Here is a 10,084-nt window from a genome sequence, read left to right as displayed (position 1 = left end):
TTCATTACGAGGAGGAAAAACAAAAGGCCTTGTCTCGCCTCCATTCACTCCTTCTCCTTTCTTTGGGCATCTCCGACTGAGCGTCGGTCCCGCCTCACTGAGGAACTCCGGCCATTCCTCACAGGGGTTGGGACCACGACCCGGAACTGGCCGGGAGCATAGGCTCTTCCGGGCGGCTAGAGCGGCTGCCGGAAGCGGGCATCCGATTGGTGGCGAGCTGGAGGGCGCGGCGGAAGTGCAGTGCGGGCACTTCCCGTTCGGCCGCTCGCGCTCTGGCGGTGGGTAGTCTGCGAGCAGCACCTCCGCCCCAGCCGCGAAACCGCCCGACGTGAGTCGGCACCGGTGCGGGGGGCGCGGAGGCGGCGTGGAGTGTGCGGTGAGAGGCGGGCGGGGGAGCGGAGGAGGCCCCCGCGCAGAGCTCGCGGCCGGGGGTCCGGGGAGGCCGCTGAGGCCGCCGAGGCGGGGCGGCCGCGCGGACGGGGAGGGCCTCAGCGAGGGGCGAAGCTGGGCGTGCTCAGGGGCTGCGTCGGAGACAGGCCAGTGCGGTGCACGCGGCAGAGGCGGAGGGGGACCGAGGCTGCGGTTGTGAGCGCGGCGGGGAAGAGGCCTCGGCTGCTGGGGACCGGCGGGAGGTGCCGCTCGGCGGGTGCTCGCGAAGCAGTGCCGCAGGGGTTGTCACTGCGGGTCCACACGTTCTCCGTGTCTGTGCTTTGCCGACACTACGCGGAGCACCTTGTACATTTTCTTCATTAAATTCTCGAAACAGTCCCTCGGGGTAAGTCTCATTTTTAAGTCCGTGTGGAGACTCAGGTCACGTCCCCGAGTTTGCACCAGCGGGTGGTGTGTCCGGGATGGGGGGAGCCCGCGCCTCCAGCCGCGGTGGTACCGGCCTCCCGGTCCGTGTGGAGGCGCGCTCGCGGTACGCGCTTCCTTGGCCAGGCTGGGGGCCTTGGAGGTGGGAGTCGGCTTTGTATCGGAGGCTGTTCGGGACGGGTTTCCGGGAGGCATGGCCCGTGTCGGTTCTAGATCGTGTGCGCACCGCCAGTTCCCAGTACACCGGCCCGCGTCAGCCTTTCTCTTTTGAGTTTTGGACCTGTAAATCCAAAAACTCTCATTCTCCCCTTGTAAATCTGAAATACAACATGTACCAAAACGGCTTTTGATTGTTTATCCTTAGATGTAAGTTTTATCCTTCAGAGTGAATGAAGTGTCATCATCGCAGTATCCTGGGGCAAACCTTGGTTTCTCATCCCAGATCTAATTTATCAGCAAATGCTGTTGACGATACCTCTGAAATGCATCTAGAATCTGATCCCTTACCACCTGCTCCCACCACTCTGGTCCAAGATACTGTCATCTCTAGTGGATTGCTGCTGGAGCCTTCCAACTGGTGTTCCTGTTTACATCCTTACACTCCCCAGCTCCACCCTAGTCTCTTCTCAGAGCAGCAGCTGGAGAGGCCACCTGGCAGGTCGTAGCACTGCCCAGATCTTCAGGATACTTCCCAACTCATTCACAGTAAAAGCCCATGCCCTGTAGCCTATGAGGCACCCCTCCCTCCTCTCTCTTGCCCTCCCCTACTCCACTTCAGCCCCTCTGGTCTCCTTGCCCTTACTTGAACACATCAAGTGGGCCATTGCCTCACACCGTTTGCCCTTGTGCATTCCCCTTCCTGGAATTGATCTCCCCTAACATCCACACAGTGCCTGCCCTCGCTCCATCTAGACCTCTGCTTTGGTGTTGCTTTATCAAAGTTGCCTTTCCTAGCCAGCCTGTGTAAAATATCTCCTACCACCAGCTGCTGCCCTCATGCTGTTCATTCTTTCTGTCCCTTATCGTCACCTGACACAGGCTTTTGTTTGTCAACCGCCCTATTTGCTTGCACACCGCCTTAGGGTAGGTGCCTGGTCTGCTTGTCCTCAGCTGTTTGCCCACTTTCCAGGACCCTCAAGGTGGTCCTGAGATGCAGCCTATTGTCTGCCCTGGCCAAGTGCACTGCTGGGGCCATCATATGGTGGCCTTAGGATACTGTTGTACCAGGGGCTGCTGGGGAAGCCTTGGGGTGGAGAAGGAAATAGTCTCAGAGACCACTGGGTATTTAGTTCCTCTGCCCATCCCAGGGCTTTCTGGCAGCCACAGACTTGGTCTCTGCTGCCATAGACCTCTTGAGATCTAGGCACGGCAGTCTCAGTGTTGCTGTGAAAAGCAGACTGGTCACGCTCCATTACAGCCTTCCCTCTCCCTACAGTTTTGCCCGCCTCCTGGGGACAAGCTAAGAGATGCAGCGATGGCCGTCAAAGATCTCCTTCCTCCTGGGCCTCAGGTGAGTGGTCCTCTTGGAGATACCTGAGCCCTTTCTTGGCTAAAGTCTCTCCATGGTTCTCTCAATGAGGAGCTGTCTTCACCAGTGTTCTCAGTCCCTGAGTTCCAGTCCCTTAAATGTGCTGCACACTATCTTCTCAGTCCCTGCACTAGGCATGGTAGAGGGTAGGGGTTGGGCAGACAGAGACAAGTCAAAATGGTGCTGGTCTCAAAGAACCCAGTCTTGTGAGGACAGCAGTCTGGTACATGCATTCAAAGGGGTTTTGCCTATCATGAGCCACCCTGGGCCTGACCCTGGAGTTGCAACAAGATATTATCATTCCAGGTTTTGGTTTCTTTTGAGGAAGTGGCTGTGTTCCTTTCCCGGGAGGAGTGGGGCTGTCTGGGCCCTGCTCAGAGGGGCCTCTACAGTGATGTGATGCTGGAGACCTACAGAAACCTGATCTCACTGGGTAAGGCTCCTTCTGAAGTTCAGCTCTGGGTTCCGTGCTCGTGAACAGCACTAGGGTTAGACTCAAGGCTCAGAGGCATCTCTCCTCCAGGCCCAAACACAAGGCATTTCTGACCGTGGTTTCAGGCAAGCCTGGTCTGCACAGAGTCTGTACCACAGACTCCCCCAGTTTCCTTGTAGGAAATATGGAAGGAGAATATCATTCATTAAACCCTAAGTATTTTCACATTCAGAGTCAATCACAATGCATCTTCAAGGTTGGTGTTGGGTTAAATAGTTTATAGTTGACTCTGAGGCTAACATATCATAACTTTTTTTTTTTTTTAAGAGATTTATTTATGATCTCAGGGTCCTGGGATCAAGCCCCACATCAGGCTCTCTGCTCAGCAGGGAGCCTGCTTCCCCACCTCTCTCTCTGCCGGCCTCTCTGCCTACTTGTGATCTCTCTCTCTCTCTCTCTGTCAAATAAATAAATAAAATCGTTTAAAAGGAAATTTTTTTAAAAAAGAGGTTTTATTTGTGTATTTGAGAGAGAGAGAGACGGTAAGCACAGAAGGAGAAACAGACTCTACACTGAGCGGAGAGCCCAATGCAGGGCTTAATCCCAGAACCCCAGTATCATGACCTGACCCGAAGGCAGATACTTAACCCACGGAGCCACCCAGGTGCCTCATATTATAACCTTAAGTTCACACAGGTAGTCAGGGGCAGATCTAGGATTTGAATCCATTTGGTTTTCAAGCCCTCCCTTACACCAAAACGTGCTGCTTCCCTTTAGTCCTCATGGAAGTCAACACCAAGACTCTATTATTAGAGTCTTCTAGCATGATGTGTTCAGGCCCCAACTCTTTCCCTTATCCTTGGCCCCCAGAAGAGCTGGGTTTACTTTTCTTCAGCAGGGGAAGAGGCCTGCATCTGTCTCCTTGGTTTACAGACAGGTGGCAAGGGAGGTCATGAATAGGACACAGGTGCTGCCCATGGGGCCATCTTACCCTGGACTTGGGTGAATTGTCAGCCTTGCTTCCTTTCTCTGGAGCAGGACTTCAAGGTTCCAAACCTGATGTCATCTCCAGGCTGGAGAAGGGGGAAGAGCCATGGGCCCCATACTCACCGAGAATTGAGGAAGGCTGGATCTGGAGTCATGGGAGTGAAAGTGAGTCTCCAGGAATGCCGCCGTGCTCTCCTGCCCCTGCTGGCAGGTGCTGCCACTTTGCCAGGCCCTTCTCTGTGAGCTCTGGACCACATCTTTTGTCACGCCAGAGCCTTGCTCTCCCTCTGCTCCATTCTCACCTCTCTTTTCTTTCTGATCTATACCCATAAATGAGTTCATGTTTCCCTAACCCTACAAAATGTTCTTTCAATCCCAGAAAAGAGCTCAGGTATGTCTCTGGCAGCTGGCTGCCTCTCAACTGCTTCTGTGTCACCCAGTCTTTCTCAGGCCTTGCTGGCCAGCTCTGCCTTGGCTGCTTAGGAAGGCCATCCAGAGACATGCCCTCTGCCCAGACTTACTCTGCTGTTGCTCAGAGTTCCCAGGCTGATTCGGGGCCTTGGAGAAAAACATGAGCTAGGGTTTCTTCCTGTGTAGCAAAGGGTATGGGCATGTAACTAGTAAGTGGAGCAGCGTCTTCAGCTACCACAGCCACTAACGATGCCGGGAATCTGTGCTCAGGGCATGCCCAGTGCTTTGCTGACACAACGAACTTAGCAGTCTGCCAGTATCCTCACAAAGTCGGTACCCAAGAAACGGAGGCACAGAGAGATGCGGTTGCTGGCCTGAGATCACACAACTGGTCAGGAACAGAGCTCGGTTAGACTCTGGCATACCAGCTCCACACCACATGCATTCTTTTTCCCCTCTTAGAAACAGTTTTATTAAGGTATATTAAGTGTATAATATGTTATGCATATCTAAGATGTGCAGTTTGGTAACATTTCTGCGCTATGTATTGTATGTGTGAAACATTCATTATAGTCAAAATAGCAGACATGCCCATTACCCCCCAACGTTTTCTGCTGTCTCGGCAATTCCTCCCTCTTACCCCTTCCCATCCCTGTCATGAAGCAGTTACTAGTCTGCTTGCTGTCAATATGAATTACATTTTCTAGAGTTTTATGTAATTGGAATCATAGAACATGTACCCTTTTTTGGTCTGGCATCTTTTGACTCCATGTAATTCTTTTGATACTCATCTGTGTTGTGTATCAATAACTCATTTATTTATTTTGGTTATTATTTTCTTTGTATGGCTATGCCACAATTTATCAAGTCCGTTAACAGACATTTGGGTTGTTTCCAATTTGGGCTTCGTACAGATAAAGCTGCTGTGAACATTTGTGTACATATCCTTGTAGGACCATACGTTCCTTTTCTCTTGGATAAATACCTAGTAATAGCATGGCCAGATTACGTGCTGGTGTATACTTAACTTTTAGGAAACTGCCAGAATGTTTTCCAAACTGGTTGTACCATTTGACATTCCACCAGCAATGGATGCGAGTTCCGTTTCCCCTGCACCCTAATCACTTGGTGTACTCAGTCTCTTTTTAAATTTTAGCTGCTCTGATGAATGTGTACTGGGGTCACATTGTGGTTGCACTTTTGATTTCTCTGATAGTTAAAGATTCAGAGTGTCTTGTTTTCCTTCTGTGTATTTTCAGTGGCGAAGTGTCTGTTCATATCTTTGCTTATTTTTTAACTCCGTTTTTGTTCTTGTCTGAAGTTTTACAGAGTTGCTTTCTGGATATAGAGCTGTTCTAGACACAGACCCTTTATCAGATAGATGCTGTGCATAGGTTTTCTCTGGGGGCCTCATCTCTACTCTCTTCCTGTGTCTTGGAAGAGGAGACATGTCACTAAATTCTGATGAACAGCATCTCGTCAGTTCACTCTTGTGGGTTGTGCTTTCGGTGTCACTTCTGAGAAAACTGCTAAATTCAAAAGGTTTTCTTATAGAAGAAAATTTTATAACTTAGAAATTTTAGGTATTTGGGTCTGTGATTCATATTGAGTTAGTTTTTGTGTCTGGTATGGGTTATTGAATCCAGTTAAATTTTTTACAAGTGATGTCCAGTTCCAGCAACAATTGTTGCAAAAAACCATCCCTTCTCCACTAGTATTGCTTTTGTGCCTTTATCAAAAATAGTAAAAAATAGTAAAGTAAATCCCTTGGAAGTACTGTGAGTTGGTCACTGAAGTCTGTTAAAATGACGTAGCCCAATTTTACATCCATCTATTCAACGTTTTCAGCTCCGTTTCCTTGTCGGCTGAACGGTCTGAGAGTCACAGCCTGTTACAGCTCTAGTGATAAGCAGTTGACAGAAGAGAGGCCCCACGGTGCTTCCGTGGCGTCTCACAGCAGGGCTCCCCGCACTGTTCTGACCTGGGTGCCCTTTGACAGTCCTTGTGTTCACATGATTCAGTGGTTTTGTTTGTTTTTTTTTTGTTTTGTTTTTAGTAAATTTCCTTTCATTGGATTTCAGAATTCATCTGTATCACAGGTTTTGCAAATATTCAGGTAATTTACTCACTGGGAATGTGTGCTGTGGGTCATTGCCACGTTTAGCTGTTCTGCCCGTGCTGCACCTGCTGTTTGGATGAGTAGCTTACCTCTTCCTATCTGTTTTCTCTGTTTACCCTGATTTGCTTCTGTGAAGCCAAATTGTCCAGACCTTTTTTCCCAATATCCGTTAATCTGTATACCTTTTATTCATTATAAGCCATTTATCATTCATTTATTTTTTTAAAGATACTCATTTAGGGGCATCTGGGGGGCTCAGTCATTAAGCCTCTCCCTTCAGCTCAGGTCATGATCCCGGGGTCCTGGAACTGAGCCCTGCATTGGGCTCCCTGCTCAGCAGGAAGCCTGCTTCTTCCTCTCCCACTCCCCCTGCTTGTGTTTCCTCTCTCTGTGCGTCTCTCTCCGTCATATTAATAAACAAAAAATCTTTAAAAAGAAGAAAAAGGATGTATTCATTTATTTCGGGGGGGAGGGGCAGAGGAAAAGAGGCAGACTCTGTGCTGAGCCTAGAGCCCAACACAGGGCTTGATCTCATGACCCCAAGATCGTGACATAAGTCAAAATCAAGAGTCAGACACTTCACCAACTGAGCCACCCGGGCACCCCTCATTCATTTGTTTTTAAACAAATATTTGAATACCTATTATAAGTAGGCTAGAGGAAGACACCTTGTTTGCAAAGTAGGAGCAGTGACATGAGCAGTCGTCTTCTTAACACTCTAGTCACCTTTCTGAAAGCTCTTTTCCTCAGGTCATCTCTCACTGTTCCTGCTCCATCTGTCCCTAGTTAGCCCAGACATAAACCTTTGACCTTGGGCTTCTCTCCTTCCTTCCTTCCTTCCTTCCTTCCTTCCTTCCTTCCTTCCTTCCTTCCCACACCAGCCTTCCTTGCTTTGATAACATACTTCTCTTCCCCTCTTTCCTCTTCTCAATCCCAGTGAGATGGTTTTTTGGTTCTGCATTCAGGAAATCCAGTATGCTCCTAGGAGATAGTTGTTTCGTGTAACTATTCCTATTTATTCTCTAATTCTTTCTCCCACGGTAAAATATGAGCAACTCATTTGTCCTATTCTTTCAGGTTTTGAGTCTCGGACAGGAAAGAAGGGATTGACTCCAAGACAGGAAATTTCCAAAGCAGTGGGGTCCCAGAGAGCAAAATCAGAAGAACATGTAAAGAATATTTCCAAGGAACCTGATTTTGAAGAGATGAGTAAAACTGAGGGAAAATTAAAGAACTGCTGGAGAAAATCTGCAGAGGAAGGGCTTAAGAAATCCTTCTCCCAGAAGAACAGTTCTGGGCCAGTGACATTGACACATATGAAAACCCCTATTAGAAGGGAAGGCCAGAAATCCAGTTCTGTGGAGGTAAACTGCACTGCAGACCCAAACCCGTTTGGATTTCATAGAGCATCTAGAAGGAAGAGTCTCCACCAGAATGTGCCATGTATGGATGACTATCAGCAAAGCCAGGACCTCACTAATCACCAGTGTTTGTCCCCAGAAGAAAGAGCCCGTCAGACAGATGTGTGTGTGAAAGTGCCCAGGCAGAGTTCAGTTCTTAGTGAGAATCAGAGGGTTAACAATCCAGAAGAGTCCTTTGAGTATAATGAGTATGGAAAACCTTTCAGCCTGAGTAGAACTCTTTCTCAGCATCAGAGAAGTCATGCTGGAGAGAAGCCCTGTGAGTGTGGCGGGTGTGGAAAAATTTCTCAGCACTGCTCGGTCCTAAGCCAACATCAGAGAGTTCACTGTGGAGAGAAGCGCCATACCTGTGCTGAGTGTGGCAAATCTTTCAGGGCTCATTCCTATTTCATTCAGCACCATAACACTCACACTGGAGAAAGACCTTATGAGTGCAGTGAATGTGGGAAAGCTTTCAGTGCACGTTCATCTTACAGTCAACATCTTAAAATTCACACTGGGCAGAAACCTCATGAGTGTCATCAGTGTGGAAAAGCCTTTAGTCATAGCTCTAACCTGATTCATCATCAGAGAATTCATAGTGGAGAGAAACCATACAAGTGTAAGGAATGTGGGAAGGCTTTCAGTAGACACTCTCACCTCCTTCAGCATGAGCGAACTCATTCTGGAGAGAAACCTTATAACTGTACTGAATGCGGCAAAGCCTTCAGTGCACGATTATCTCTCATTCAACATCAGAGAACTCACACAGGAGAAAAACCCTATGAATGCAATGAATGTGGGAAATCCTTTAGTTTGAACCGAACCCTTACTGTTCATCAGAGAATTCACACTGGAGAGAAACCCTATAAGTGTAACGAATGTGGAAAATCCTTCAGTCAGCGCTCCCAAGTCATTCAGCACAAGAGAATTCATACCGGAGAGAAGCCTTATGTCTGCAATGAGTGTGGAAAATCATTCAGTGCTCGCCTGTCCCTCATCCAGCATCAGAGAATTCACACTGGAGAAAAACCTTACAGATGCAGTGAGTGTGGGAAAACCTTCAGTCAGAAGGGACATCTTATTCAGCATCAGCGAATTCACACTGGAGAGAAGCCCTATGAGTGTAATGAGTGTGGAAAAGCTTTCAGCCAGAGTTTTAATCTTATTCATCATCAAAGGACACACAATGGTGAGAAGCCCTATGAATGTAATGAGTGTGATAAAGCCTTCAGTGTGCTCTCTTCCCTTGTTCAACATCAGAGAGTCCATAATGGTGAGAAGCCCTATGAGTGTCACAAATGTGGGAAGGCCTTTAGCCAGGGCTCACACCTCATTCAGCACCAGAGGAGTCACACTGGGGAGAAACCCTATGAATGTAACAAGTGTGGGAAAACCTTTGGGCAGATATCCACCCTAATTAAGCATGAGAGAACACACAATGGAGAGAAACCCTATGAGTGTGGTGACTGCGGGAAAGCCTTCAGCCAGAGTGCACACCTCGTCCGCCATCGAAGGATTCACACTGGAGAGAATCCCTATGAGTGCAGTGACTGTGGGAAGGCCTTCAACGTCCGCTCCTCTCTCGTGCAGCATCACAGAATTCATACTGGGGAGAAGCCTTATGAATGCGAGAAGTGTGGCAAGGCCTTCAGTCAGCATTCACAGTTTATTCAGCATCAGAGGATTCACACTGGAGAGAAGCCCTACATGTGCAATGACTGTGAGAAAGCCTTCAGTGCACGCTTATCCCTTATCCAGCACAAGAGAATTCACACAGGAGAAAAACCTTACAGATGCACTGAATGTGGAAAGTCCTTCCGACAAAGCTCTCACCTTATTCGACATCAGAGAGTTCACAGTGGAAAGCGCCCTTATGTGTGTAATGAATGTGGGAAAACTTTTAGTCAGAGAAAAACTCTTACTAGTCATGAGAAAATTCACACTGGAGAGCAGGCCTATGAGTGTATTAAATGTGGGGACCTCTAGTGCACAGGCAGCTTTCATTCAGCACCATAAAGTTCACAGTGGAGAATAACTGCTTTATTCGATAAAGTCTTCACTGTTGTACATCAGGAATAGTATACTGATGTGAAAGCTTCTGTTTCAGAGATTCATCTCTTGAGTGTTTAACAATGTCCCAGTGCAGTGCTAACTGAAGACAGGTTGCCGGATTATGTGGTAGAAATTCCAAGGTCACGTGCCTTTCCTCCCACAGAGGGTTCCCTGTGCTTGAGTACTTGAAACGAGCCCCATCTGGGTACACTTATTTAAGTGTTTTCATGGCTCCAGACCTTAGGGTGCAGTGAGGTATTTCATGCAGCCACTTGCTTTTCCTTCCTCATCTTCATCTATTTCAAGTTCAAGGAGAGTAACTGGGACCATTACACTTT

The 10,084-nt window shown here is 48.3% G+C and overlaps 1 protein-coding gene across 1 annotated transcript; it reads left to right on the top strand.

The window, feature by feature from the left end:
• Nucleotides 1–1,684: 1,684 nt before the first annotated feature.
• Nucleotides 1,685–9,761, top strand: LOC116861642 (zinc finger protein 252-like). The gene is made up of 4 exons (XM_032848386.1): nt 1,685–2,323; nt 2,648–2,774; nt 3,813–3,926; nt 7,369–9,761. The coding sequence occupies exons 1-4, from the start codon at nt 2,288–2,290 to the stop codon at nt 9,678–9,680; spliced, it is 2,589 nt and encodes an 862-aa protein (XP_032704277.1). The 5' UTR covers nt 1,685–2,287; the 3' UTR covers nt 9,681–9,761.
• Nucleotides 9,762–10,084: the final 323 nt, after the last annotated feature.

Source organism: Lontra canadensis, unplaced genomic scaffold (genome assembly GCF_010015895.1).
Source record: "Lontra canadensis isolate GAN:19392208 unplaced genomic scaffold, GSC_riverotter_1.0 scaffold201, whole genome shotgun sequence".
Taxonomy (NCBI): Eukaryota; Metazoa; Chordata; class Mammalia; order Carnivora; family Mustelidae; genus Lontra; species Lontra canadensis.
Note: the sequence above shows the minus strand (reverse complement) of the source record. Positions and strands in the feature narration are given on the sequence as shown.

Excerpts from the sequence above, each read along its gene's own strand:
- LOC116861642 (XM_032848386.1), top strand. The coding sequence starts at position 2,288 with ATGGCCGTCAAAGATCTCCTTCCTCCTGGGCCTCAG. Across the intron at positions 2,775-3,812 it reads CAGAAACCTGATCTCACTGG|GACTTCAAGGTTCCAAACCT; the intron begins GTAAGGCTCCTT and ends TCTCTGGAGCAG. Across the intron at positions 3,927-7,368 it reads CTGGAGTCATGGGAGTGAAA|GTTTTGAGTCTCGGACAGGA; the intron begins GTGAGTCTCCAG and ends CTATTCTTTCAG.